The sequence below is a fragment of the Salmo trutta genome, chromosome 6 (genome assembly GCF_901001165.1).
Source record: "Salmo trutta chromosome 6, fSalTru1.1, whole genome shotgun sequence".
Taxonomy (NCBI): domain Eukaryota; kingdom Metazoa; phylum Chordata; class Actinopteri; order Salmoniformes; family Salmonidae; genus Salmo; species Salmo trutta.
The window spans coordinates 16,328,727-16,342,982 of NC_042962.1; the positions used below are offsets into that span (position 1 = coordinate 16,328,727).

Consider the following 14,256-nt stretch of genomic DNA (forward strand, 5'->3'; position numbering starts at 1 on the left):
GTCTGCCGGATCCAATGGAATCGGTGGCCTACTGGCACAAAGTGGTGTTTATAAGTAAGCCCGTGATACATTTAGGAGTAATTGGGTAATGATATTAGGTAACTGTTTACTATGCAATCTCTAAATACCTCACCCAGATTTGAGTACTGAAATAAAAAAATAAAAAAATTTAATGGAGATAATCTGGGTGGCTAAACTATGCAAGTGGAAATCCACCAACGTTCCACCAACGTCAGCTTGTTATGGTATTTGTTGTCTGGCTTTTCAGCACATAATGGGTGAGGGAGGACGGTCTTTCTCTCAATTGGTTTGATCCTCCCTCCCCATCCATGGTTTATTGGCTAATAAATACTGGTGCATCCCTTTGACAAATAGCTCAGCAATGACCTTTAACCTGGAAGATGTGCTGCTGGGAACTAGAGATTTGATTATTCCCCTACTATGTAAATATAGAACATACAGCCATTAGTCAATATGCTCCATTGAAATGGATCTTAAAGGGGATTCCTATCCCTGCTCTGCCCCTTTAACACCTCTCTAACCTTTGCCCCCTGTGCCACCAGATCACCCGGGTGGTGCTGAGTAAAGGCTGGCGGTGTCTGGAGTGCACGGTGTGCGAGGCATGTGGCCAGGCCAGCGACCCAGGCCGCCTGCTGCTGTGTGACAACTGTGACATCAGCTACCACACCTACTGCCTGGACCCGCCCCTGCAGACGGTGCCCAAGGGCAGCTGGAAGTGCAAGTGGTGTGTATATGTCGTGACTGCTGCCAATCACAGAGCACAGCACAGCCAATCAAAGCCTCAGAGCTTGTCTGGCTGCACCAATGATGCTGTCAAATGTTTTTAGAATGAAGATGATTTGTGTTTGTTTGTCTCTATTCTTTCCCTTAGTATCTCATCTGTTATCTCGCCATCTCTATAATGTCTCTTCTCATCCATGCGTCTCGCTCTCTGCGTCTCTCTTGCTCTCTCTGCGTCTCTCTCGCTCTCTCTGCGTCTCTCGCTCTCTCTGAGATATATATGAAGAGGTTGGGGCTTAAGCTGCATCCCTGTCTCACCCCCTGGCCCTGTGGAAAGAAATGTTTTTTCTGCAAATTTTAACCACACACTTGTTTGTGTACATGGATTTTATAATGTCGTATTTTTTTCCCCCAACACCACTTTCCATCCATTTGAATAGCCAAATTGAGTCAAACTTTTTTTAAATCAACAAAGCATGAGAAAATGTTGCCTTTGGTTTGTTTGTCAATTGGGGTGTGCAGGGTGGTCTGTCTTATGGTAATTTGGTAAAAAGCCAATTTGACATCTGTTCAGTACTTTGTTTTCACTGAGGAAATGTACGAGTCTACTGTTAATGATAATGCAGAGGCTTTTCCCAAGGTTGCTGTTGACGCAGATCCCACGGTAGTTATTGGGGTCAAATTTGTCTCCACTTTTGTGGATTGGGGTGATCAGTCCTTAGTTCCAAATATTGGGGAAGATGCCAGAGCTAAGGATGATGTTTAAGTATGGCGAATTGTAATTTGTTGTCTGTATATTTTATCATTTCATTTAGGATACCATCAACCCCACAGACCTTTTTGGGTTGGAGGGTTTGTATTTTGTCCTGTAGTTCATTCAATGTAATTGGAGAATCCAGTGGGTTCTGGTAGTCATCAATAGTTTATTGTAAGATTTGTATTTGATCATGTATATGTTTTTGGTGTTTGTTCTTTGTTATAGAGCCAAAAAGATTAGAGAAGTGGTTTATCCATCGTCATTTTGGATAGATAACTCTTCGTGTTGTTTCTTTAGAGTTTTCCAATTTTCCCAGAAGTGGCTAGATTATATGGATTCTTCAATTATATTGAGCTGATTTCTGAGTTGAGTTCCTTCTTTTTCCGTAGTGTATTTCTGTATTGTTTTAGCGATTCACCATAGTGAAGGCGTAGGCTTAAGTTTTCTGGGTCTCAATGTTTTTGGTTGTTGGATATGTTTCTCAATTTCTTTCTTAGGTTTTTGCATTCTTCATCAAACCATTTGTCATTGTTTTTAGGTTGTCTGCTAGAAATGTTTAGATTTGATAGGGAAGCTGAAGGGTCAAATATACTGTTTAGGTTGTCTACTGACAAGTTTACACATTCATTATTACAGTGAAACATTTTGTCCAGGAAGTTGTCTAAAAGGGATTGACTTTGTTGTTGCCTAATAGTTTTTTGGCAAGTTTCCACACTACTTTCCTTCTATCTATAGCATGTCTTAATATGATTCAGTTCCTTTGGCTATAATTCCTCGTGATTGAGCATAGCTCTGTTCAAGTAGAGTGTTATTTTGCTGTGATCTGATAGGGGTGTCAGTGGGCTGACTGTGAACGCTCTGAGAGACTCTGGGTTGAGGTCAGTAATAAAGTAGTATACAGTACTACTGCCAAGAGATGAGCTATAGGTGTACCTACTATAGGAGCCCACTCTAAGCCTGCCATTGACTATGTACATACCCAGCATCCGACAGAGTTACAAGAGTTCTGACGCGTTTTTGTTGGTTATGTTGTTGTAGTTGTCTATGGAGACATATGGGGGAGGGAATGATGTCACCTCCAGGTACAGTTGAAGTTGGAAGTTTACATACACCTTATCCAACTACATTTAAACTCAGTTTTTCACAATCCTTGACATTTAATCCTAGTAAAAATCCCCTGTTTTAGGTCAATTAGGATCAACACTTTATTTTAAGAATGTGAAATGTCAGAATAATAGTTGAGAGCATGATTTATTTCAGCTTTTATTTATTTCATCGCATTCCCAGAGGGTCAGAAGTTTACATACACTCAATTAGTATTTGGTAGCATTGCCTTTAAATTGTTTAACTTAGGTCAAACGTTTCGGGTAGCCTTCCACAAGCTTCCCACAATAAATTGGGTGAATTTTGGCCCATTCCTCCTGACAGAGCTGGTGTAACTGAGTCAGGTTTGTAGGCCTCCTTGCTCGCACATGCTTTTTCAGTTCTGCCCACATATTTGCTATAGAATTGAGGTCAGGGCTTTGTGATGGCCACTCCAATACCTTGACTTTGTTGTCCTTAAGCCATTTTGCCACAACTTTGGAAGTATGCTTGGGGTCATTGTCCATTTGGAAGACCTATTTGCGACCAAGCTTTAACTTCCTGACTGATGTCTTGAGATGTTGCTTCAATATAGCCACCTAATTTTCTTTCCTCATGATGCAATCTATTATGTGAAGTGCACCAGTCCCTACTGCAGCAAAGCACCCCCACAACATGATGCTGCCAACCCTGTGCCTCACGATTGGGATGGTGTTCTTCGGCTTGCAAGCCTCCCCCTTTTTCCTCCAAACATAATGATGGTAATTATGGCCAAACAGTTCTGTTTTTGTTTCATCAGACCAGAGGACATTTCTCCAAAAAGTGTGATCTTTGTCTCCGTGTGCAGTTGCAAACCGTGGTCTGGCTTTTTTATGGCGGTTTTGGAGCAGTGGCTTCTTTCTGGCTGAGCGGCCTTTCAGGTTATGTCAATATAGGACTCTTTCTACTGTGGATATAGATACTTTGTACCTGTTTCCTCCAGCATCTTCACAAGGTCCTTTGCTGTTGTTCTGGGATTGATTTGCACATTTCGCACCAAAGTACGTTCATCTCTAGGAGACAGAATGTGTCTCCTTCCTGAGTGGTATGACGGCTCTGCGGTCCCATGGTGTTTATACTTGCGCACTATTGTTTGTAAAGATGTTCGTGGTACCTTCAGGCGTTCGGAAATTGCTCCCAAGGATGAACCAGACTTGTGGAGGTTTAAAAAAATATATTCTGAGGTCTTGGCTGATTTCTTTTGATTTCCCCATGATGTCAAGCAAAGAGGCACAGAGTTTGAATGTAGGCCTTGAAATACATCCACAGGTACACCTCCGAAGGATGTCAATTAGCCTATCAGAAGCTTCTAAAGCCATGACATCATTTTCTGGAATTTTCCAAGCTGTTTAAAGGCAGTCAACTTAGTGTATGTAAACTTCTGACACAGTGAAGTACAAGTGAAATAATCTTTCTGTAAACAATTGTCAGAATAATTACTTGTCATACACGAAGTAGATGTCCTAACCGACTTGGGATTGGTGCCTTGTAGAGGTGGACCTGGTCGTAAAGGCTGTTCAAGTTGAGGGTGGAGTGGTGGGCCAGGTAGACATTTAGGTTTTGAGGCACAGTCTCGCAAAATGCTTTCATTCACCCGCTGTATGGTGGCAGGGTGGAAGTATTTTCGTGGTAGCAGTGTAGAGATGACCACTTGTGCGTTGGGGAAAGTGGAAGAAGCTTTTTCAATCACTCCCTTGTGCTGTGGCCGCCCTTTCATGCTGGTCCCTCAGGTCATTTGTGCCCATGTGAATTGTGATGTGGCTGGGGACCCTAGTCTGTCCTCTGACAACAGCTCCAGGGCATGCCTAGTGTTTGGGCACCAGAGTTTAGCCACTTTGTCTGTCTCTCTCTCTCTCTCTCTGCGTCTCGCTCTCTCTCTCTGCATCTCGCTCTCTCTCTCTGCGTCTCGCTCTCTCTCTCTGCGTCTCGCTCTCTCTCTCTGCGTCTCGCTCTCTCTCTCTGCGTCTCGCTCTCTCTCTCTGCGTCTCGCTCTCTCTCTGCGTCTCGCTCTCTCTCTCTGCGTCTCGCTCTCTCTCTCTGCGTCTCGCTCTCTCTCTCTGCGTCTCGCTCTCTCTCTCTGCGTCTCGCTCTCTCTCTCTCTGCGTCTCTCTCTCTCTCTCTCTGCGTCTCGCTCTCTCTCTCTGCGTCTCGCTCTCTCTCTCTGCGTCTCGCTCTCTCTCTGCGTTTCGCTCTCTCTCTGCGTCTCGCTCTCTCTCTGCGTCTCGCTCTCTCTCTGCGTCTCGCTCTCTCTCTGCGTCTCGCTCTCTCTCTGCGTTTCGCTCTCTCTCTGCGTTTCGCTCTCTCTCTGCGTCTCTCTCTCTCTCTGCGTCTCGCTCTCTCTCTCTGCGTCTCGCTCTCTCTCTGCGTCTCGCTCTCTCTCTGCGTCTCGCTCTCTCTCTGCGTCTCGCTCTCTCTCTGCGTCTCGCTCTCTCTCTGCGTCTCGCGCTCTCTCTCTGCGTCTCGCGCTCTCTCTCTGCGTCTCGCGCTCTCTCTCTGCGTCTCGCGCTCTCTCTCTGCGTCTCGCTCTCTCTCTCTGCGTCTCGCTCTCTCTCTCTGCGTCTCGCTCTCTCTCTCTGCGTCTCGCTCTCTCTCTCTGCGTCTCGCTCTCTCTCTCTGCGTCTCGCTCTCATATATTCTCGCCAACTATCTACACTCCCACCACTGAACATCAACATTATTTTCTCTCTTTCCCCCCTCTCTCTGTCACACGTTGTTGATCTGTAGCAGAGCTTTAGCAGCTGTTTTCAGCCGTGATAGGGAGGGATTTCCCCCATATTAGGCGTAACATCAGTCCCTAATCCCCAGTCAAACAACACTCTGTTGACTGCAGCGAGTCTCATTCATTCAGGACTTTGCTTGGAGCCCCGCCAGTGACATATATTTATTTTTAGGGCAGCTCTTTTCAAGGTGTATGATCCATACACACACACACACACACACACACACACACACACGCGCGCGCGCGCGCGCGCGCGCGCGCACACACACACACACACACACACACTTAAGAAATGTGTGTGTTTGGTATATATCAGATTGCATAACTGTAGTGGGTTATTTTGGAGTTTAGTAGGTTTGTGTGTATGTTTACCCTCAGGTTTGCTTGGATGAAAAGTATTTACACTACCTTCAGAAAGTATTGACTAATTCCACACTTTGTTACAGCCTGAATTCTAAATTGATTATTTTCTCACCCATCTAAACACAATTCCTCATAATGACAAAGTGAAATCAAGTTTTTAGAAATGTTCGCACATTTATTGAAAATTAAAGACAGAAATATATATTCACATCCCTTTATGACACTCCAAATTGAGCTCAGGTACATCCAATTTCTTTTGATCATCCTTGAGATGTCACTACAATTTGACCTGTGGCCAATTTAATTGTTTGGACATGATTTAGAAAGAAACTCACCTGTCTATATAAGGTCCCACAGTTGACAGTGCATGTCAGAGCAGAAACTATACCATTAAAGTCCAAGGACCTGTCTGTAGATCTTCGAGCTAGAATTGTGATGAGGCATACACGGTGCATTCAGACTTCTTTACTTTTTCCACATTTTATGTTACAGCCTTATTCTAAAATGGATTAAGTCATTTTTTCCCCTCATCAATCTACATACAATACCCCATAATGACAAAGCAAAAACTGTTTTAAAATGTTTTGCAAACTTATTTAAAAAAAACTGAAATATGACATTTTCATAAGTATTCAGACACTTTACTCAGTACTTTGTTGAAACACCTTTGGCAGCGACTACAGCTTCGAGTCTTCTTGGGTATGACGCTACAAGCTTGGAACACCTGTATTTGGGGAGTTTTTCCCATTCTTCTCTGCAGATCCTCTCAAGCTCTGTCAGGTTGGATGTGGAACATCGCTGCAGAGCTATTTTCAGGTCTCTCCAGAGATGTCTGATTGGGTTCATGTCCGGGCTCTGGCTGGGCCACTCAAGGACATGGAGACTTGTCCCAAAGCCACTCTTCCGTTGTCATGTTGGAAGTTGAACCTTTGCCCCCAGTCTAAGGTCCTGAGTGCTTTGGAGCTGGATTTCATCAAGGATCTCTCTGTACTTTGCTCCGTTCATCTTTCCCTCAATCCTGACTAGTCTCCCAGTCCTTGCCGCGAAATTACATTCCCACAGCATGATGCTGCCACCACCATGCTTCACCGTAAGGATGGTGCCAGGCTTCCTCCAGATGTGACGCTTGGCATTCAGGCCAATAAGTTCAATCTTGGTTTTATCAGACCAGAGAATCTTGTTTCTCATAGTCTGAGTCTTTTATGTGCCTTTTGGCAAGCTCCAAGCAGGCTGTCATGTGCCTTTTACTGAGGAGAGGCTTCCGTCTGGCCACTCTACCATAAAGGCCTGATTGGTGGAGTGCTGCGGAGATGGTTATCCTTCTGGAAGGTCCTCCCATCTCCACAGAGAAACTCTGGAGCTCTGTCAGAATGACCATCGGGTTTTTGGCCCTTCTTCACCAATTGCTCAATTTGCTCTTGGAAGACTTTTGGTGGTTCCAAACTTCTTCCATTTAAGAATGATGGAGGCCACTGTGTTCTTGGGGACCTACAATGTTGTAGACCTTATATAGACGGGTGTGTGTCTTTCCATATCATGTCCAATCAGTTGAATTTACAACAGGTAGACTCCAATCAAGTTGTAGAAACCAAGGGTGATCAATGGAAACAATGCACCGGAGCTCAATTTCGAGTCTCATAGCAAAGGGTCTGAATACTTATGTAAATAACATTTGCAAACATTTCTAAAAACCTGTTTGTCACTTTGTCATGGGTTATTGTGTGTCGATTGAGGATTTTTTTTAAATCCATTTTAGAATAAGGCAGTAACGTAACAAAATGTGGAAAAGGTCTGAATAGGACCCTGAATACTTTCCAAATGCATTGGATCTGGGGAAGGGCTTTCAAGAATTTATAGAGTGAAACATTCCAAGAACACAGTGGTCTTCATCATTGGGAAATTGAAAAAATATGGAACTACCCAGACTCTGCCTAGAGCTGGCTGTCCGACCAAACTGAGCAACCGGGCAAGAAGGACCTTGTTCAGGGAGAGGTGACCAAGAACCCAATGACCACTCTGACAGAACTACAGAATTCCTTGGCTGAGTTAGCATACAGAACTTCAATCTGGGCTTTATTGGAGAGTGGCCAGATGGAAGCCACTCCTGAGAAATGGGCTGAATGCAGCATTCCTGGAATTTGCAGAAAAACTGAAAGAATAAGGAAAACTTTTCTCTGGTTTGAGACCAGAATGTAACTCTTTGGCCTGAATTCAAAACGCTATGTCTGGAGAGAACCAGGCACAGCTCATCACCTGTCTAACGCCATTCCTACCGGGAAGCATGGTGGTTGCAGCATCAGGATATGGGGATGCTTTTCAGCAGCAGGGACTGGGAGACCTGTAAGGATAGAGGGAACAATGAATGGAGCCAAATACAGGCAAATTCTTAATGAGATCTTGCTTCAGAGTGCAAACGACTTTAGACTGGGGCAAAGATTTATGTTTCAACTAGAGGTCGACCGATTAATCGGAATGGCCGATTTAATTAGGGCTGATTTCACGTTTTCGTAACAATCGTAATTGGCATTTTTGGACACCGATTATGGCCAATTACATTGCACTCCACGTGGAGAAGGCGTGGCAGGCTGACTACCTGTTACACGAGTGCAGCAAGGAGCCAAGATAACTTGGTAGCTAGCATTAAACTTATCTTAGAAAAAACAATCAATCTTAACATAATCACTAGTTAACTACACATGGTTGATGATATTACTAGTTTATCTAGTGTCATGAAGTTGGCCTGTTGGTGAGGTTTATGACCCCCATAAATACCTTTCCCTCTTTCCTCTCTCTCTGCTCTACAGAGTGACTCTTGGAAAGCCCTTTGTTAGCATAGAGAGAGAGTCTGGTAACATCAAAAGGTGGGGAACGGAATCATATTTTGGTAATCCAACCAGTTGAAAATACCCATTGATACTTAAAGAATATGATTGTCAGATCAGTTGTGGTCTGAGACATTATTATTGATGATAGGATGACATAAACTGTATCTTGGAAAGTCTACACATTCTAGTTATCAGATTCACATGGAATTCTTGTGCAATTTGAAATGTTTAAATATGAAACTATTTGTGAAAAGATGAAATGTAATTTTAGCTTCTAAATGAGAGAATTGTTTTCATAGAGTAAAAACTCAGTGGCCCCGCCCATGTGAACAGACATTGGTTGTAAACTATGAAACATGCCCTTCTCTTCCCTACTACATAAGCCCCTTTATATAGTAGTACCTTTGCTGTTCTTCGTCAGAATGCACTCCCAGGACTTCTACTTCAACAACAAATGTTGTTTTGGTTCCAAATAATCCATAGTTATATCCAAATACCGCCGTTTTGTTCATGCGTTCAGGTAACTATCCAAACGGTGACGCGCGAGTGCATTTTGTGACAAAAAATGTAAATATATTCCATTACCGTACTTAGAAGCATGTCAAACGCTGTTTAAAATCAATTTTTATGCTACTTTTCTCGTAAAATAGCCATAATATTCCAACCGGGCAACGTTGTATTCATTCAAAGGCTGAAAGAAAAAAATGGAGAAGTCTCGTGAACGCGCATCTCAGTCTCACTGTACCCAGGCTGACCACTCACAAACTCTGCTGCTGTTCTTTGCCCAGAGACAGCAGACACCCCATTCCACTTTCTGGCGGCTTTAGAGAGCCAATGGAAGCCTTAGAAAGTGTCACGTTACAGCACAGATGCTGTATTTTCGATAGATATGCAACAGAAGGACAACAAATTGTCAGACAGGGCACTTCCTGTATGGAATCTTCTCAGGTTTTGGCCTGCCATATGAGTTCTGTTATACTCACAGACACCATTCAAACAGTTCTAGAAACTTTAGAGTGTTTTCTATCCAAATCTACTAATTATATGCATATTCTAGTTTCTGGGCAGGAGTAGTAACCAGATTAAATCGGGTACGTTTTTTTATCTGGCCGTGAAAATACTGCCCCCTATACCACAACAGGTTAAAAGGGCTAATATCAAACTACAGAACTAAGCCAACTTCAGCGTGAGGTCGAAGTATGGCAACTTGGTATGAACTTTGAACTCTTATTCACTAAAGAAGTCATACCTCCTAGCCGTTGAGTTAGCAGCAGCTGTAAACGTGGGCTAGGAAAGGACAGACAAAGTGTCTGGTAGAACAGATATTCTTCAGAGGACAGGAAGATCTCTGTTGGGCAACACGGCCTTCCATCTACGACCAACCTATTGAAGCACAGCTCAGAGTAAATATTTCTTGCATTTTACTTTTCCAAATGGGTGGTTATTTAGAATGCATAAGATTCTATATTTACGATAGCATAGCTTTACAAGGTCAGATCAGAGACCAAATCCTTTGTTCCTCAGTCTTCCCGCGCATTCATTCAAACCCCAACCCCCTTTCTTTGTGTAACCAGCCGTCATATCTGTTCCGTCTGCCAGGGAAGTTTTCTTTTATGACATAATTAGTAATCAATGTATGACCCATCCTGTGTACATGTAATTCTGTGTGATTGTTTAGGTATTTAGTAAATAAATAATTAAACCAAATTTGGTATTGCTGATTCAACTTGTTAGCCAGGGTTCGTGAAGATAACCAAGAGTTTACGACGTTCAGATGAGACTGAATAAGGTGACGATTAATAATTGACTGCTATTGATGTAAAAGATTACCAGGTCTTTAAGAGTTTATTCGGAAGATCACAGCTCTATAAACATTATTTCGTGGTGCCCCGACTTTCTAGTTAATTACATTTACATAATTAGTTTAATCAGGTAATAATAATTACAGAGAAATGTTTTTAAAGAATAGCATATCATATCACTTAATCCGGCATAGCAAAGACACGACACTAGCTTGTCCTGCGTTGCATATAATCGATCCGGTGCCTGTGAATTTACCATCGGTTCACAGCCTACTTCGCCAAACGGGTGATGATTTAACAAGCGCATTTGCGAAAAAAGCACTGTCGTTGCACCAATGTGTACCTAACCATAAACATCAATGCCTTTCTTAAAATCAATACACAAGTATATATTTTTAAACCTGCATATATATATATATATATATATATATATATATATATATATATATATATATATATATATATATATATATATATATATATATATATATATATATATATATATATCGTCCGATTAATGATTAATCGGTAACGGCATTTTTGGACCACCAATAATCGGCACCGGCATTGAAAAATCATAATCGGTCGACCTCTAGTTTCAACAGGACAATGACCCCAAGCATACAGCCAAAGCAACGCTGAAATGGCTTCAGAAAAAGAATGCCCAAGTCCCATTTGAAAATCTGTGGTAAGACTTGAAGATTGCTATTCACCGCCACTCCCCATCGAACTTAACAGCACATGAGAAAATCTGCAAAGAAGAATGGGACAAAATCCCCCAATCCAAATTTGCAAAGCTGATACAAACATACCCAAGACGACTCAAATCTGTAATCGCCGCCAAAGGTGCTTCTACAAAGGATTGACTCGGGTGTGAATACTTATGTTAATGAGATATTTCATTTTCAATACATTTGCAAACATTTCTAAAAACATGTCTTCACTTTGTCATTATTGGGTATTGTACTGTATGTAGATGGGTGAGGAAAAACATCTATTCAACCCATTTTGAATTCAGCCTGACAACAAAATGTGGAATAAGTCAAGGGGTGTGAATACTTTCTAAAGGCACGGTGTGTGTGTGATACAAGTGCATTATCTTTGGACTCTCTCTGTGTTGGGAGGTATGCTAGATATGCTGGAGTCGCTGCGATTGTATGTGTGTTTCACCCCTACTTAACATCGCCCACTCATGCCACCCTCTCTCTCACCTGCCATAGGTGTGTCTCCTGTACCCAGTGCGGTGCCACCTCCCCCGGCATGAGGTGTGACTGGCAGAACAACTACACCCAGTGCGGCCCCTGTGCCAGCCTGGCATCATGCCCGATGTGCATGCGCAGCTACCGTGAGGACGAGCTCATCGTGCAGTGCCGCCAGTGTGACAGGTGAGCAGCGTTCTCTTTTTGCCAGGCCATGCGCCACCTGAGAATGATTGGGTGACACTAGGACCTGGCAACACTGTGTAGATATGGCATGTTGGCAGCCAGCGTCCAGTTTGACAAAGGCAACAGTCCAAAGATCTACGGTGTCATTTACTCATCGTAAGGCTTGATGGGACAGAATGTATCGTTGCTGTAGCAAACGGGTTAATGCATATCGGAGTCTGTGTGAGTGCGTGCGTAGCTAAGTGCTTGTTTATGTGTCTGTGCACCTGTCTCTCTGTGTATTTACACTTGTATATGTTCAAATTGCATGACATATACACTACCGGTCAAAGTTTTTAGAACACCTACTCGTTCAAGGGATTTTATTTATTTGTACTATTTCTACATTGTAGAATAATAGTGAAGACATCAAAACTATGAAATAACACACATAAAATCATGTAGTAACCAAAAAAGTGTTTAAAAAAATGCTTTTGCAAAGTATTGACTCGGGTGTGAATACTCTTAGTACCAGTGAATAGTTTGGACACCTATTCATTCAAGGGTTTTTCTTTATTTGTACTATAACATTGTAAAATAATAGTGAAGACATCAAAACTTACACATGGAAAACATAACACATGGAATCATGTAGTAATGAAAAAAGTGTTAAACAAATCAAAATACATTTTATATTTGAGATTCTTCAAAGTAGTCACCCTTTGCCTTGATGACAGCTTTGCATACGCTTGGCATTCTCTCAACCAGCTTCACCTGGAATGCTTTTCCAACTGTATTAAAGGAGTTCCCACATATGCTGAGCACTTGTTGGCTGCTTTAACTTCACTCTGCGGTCCGACTCATCCCAAACCATCTCAATTGGGTTGAGGTCGGGGGATTGTGGAGGCCGGGTCATCTGATGCAGAACTCCATCACTCTCCTTCTTGGTCAAATAGCTCTTACACAGCCTGGAGGAATGTTGGGTCATTGTCCTGTTGAAAAACAAATGATAGTCCCACTAAGCCCAAACAGATGGGATGGTGTATCGCTGCAGAATGCTGTGGTAGCCATGCTGGTTAAGTGTGCCTTGAATTCTAAATAAATCACAGACAGTGTCACCAACAAAGCACCCCCACACCATAACACTTCCTCCTCCATGCTTTACGATGGGGAATACACATGTAGAGATCATCCGTTCACCCACACTGCGTCTCACAAAGACACGGAGGTTTGATCCAAAAATCTACAATTTAGACTCCAGACCAAAGGACAAATTTCCACTGGTCTAATATCCATTGCTCGTGTTTCTTGGCCCAAGCAAGTCTCTTCTTCTTATTGGTGTCCTTTAGTAGTGGTTTCTTTGCAGCAATTAGACCATGAAGGCCTGAGTCACGCGGTCTCCTTTGAACAGTTGATGTTGAGATGTGTCTGTTACTTGAACTCTGAAGCATTTATTTGGGCTGCAATTTCTGAGGGTGGTAACTAATGAACTTATCCTCTGCAGCAGAAGTAACTCTGGGTCTTCCATTCCTGTGGCGGTCCTCATGAGAGCCAGTTTCATCATAGCGCTTGATGGTTTTTGCCACTGCATTTGAAGAAACTTTCAAAGTTCTTGAAATGTTCTATATTGACTGACCTTCATGTCTTAAAGTAATGATGGACTGTAATTTATTTTTCCTTATTTGAGCTGTTCTTGACATAATATGGACTTGGTCTTTTACCAAATACGGCTGTCTCCTGTATACCCCCCCTACATTGTAACAACACAACTGATTGGCTCAAATGCATTAACCTCACTAGGGTAGGGGGCAGCATTCGGAATTTGGGATGAAAAGCATGCCCAAAGTAAACTGCCTGCTACTCAGGTCCAGAAGCTAAGATATGCATATAATTGGTAGAAAACACTCTAGAGTTTCCAAAACTGTTAAAATAATGTCTGTGAGTATAACAGAACTGATATGGCAGACGAAAACCTGAGGGAAATACATCCAGGAAGTGCTATTATTTTCAAATGCCTGTTTTTCCATTGAAAGCCTATCCACCATGACCCAGTTCACGATCCCTATGGCTTCCACTACATGTGGCCAGTTGTTGTGACCGCGCTTTGTCCCAATGGATTACTGAACAAAACGCACCAACAAAACAGAGTTTTTTGAGTATAAAGAGGGACTTTATCGAACAAAACAAACATTTATTGTGTAACTGGGAGTGCAATCATGAAGATCATCAAAGGTAAGTGATACATTTTATCGCCATTTCTGACTTTTGTTACTCATCTTCTTGGCTGCTAACTGTTTGTAATGATTTGTCTGCTGGGCGCTGTTCTCAGATAATCGCATGGTTTGCTTTCACCATAAAGCCTTTTTGAAATCTGACACAGCGGTTGGATTAACAAGAAGTTTATCTTTAAGCTGGTGTATAACATTTGTATCTTTTATGTATGTTTATTATGAGAATTTCTGTTTTGTTGAGTTTCACGCTCTACAATTTCACCGGATGTTGTTCGAGACAGTGGATTACTGAACAAAACGGAGGTTTCTGGATGTAAAGAGGGACTTTATCG

The 14,256-nt window shown here is 42.5% G+C and overlaps 1 protein-coding gene across 1 annotated transcript in view; it reads left to right on the forward strand.

Moving 5' to 3' along the window:
* Window positions 1-14,256, forward strand: part of LOC115195273 (histone-lysine N-methyltransferase 2C) — a 225,697-nt gene that overhangs the window by 137,757 nt on the left and 73,684 nt on the right. Inside the window, exons 18-19 of the mRNA XM_029755045.1 lie at window positions 564-745; window positions 11,550-11,714. Coding sequence (XP_029610905.1) covers window positions 564-745; window positions 11,550-11,714 — 347 coding nt within the window. The remainder of the gene's footprint in view (window positions 1-563; window positions 746-11,549; window positions 11,715-14,256) is intronic.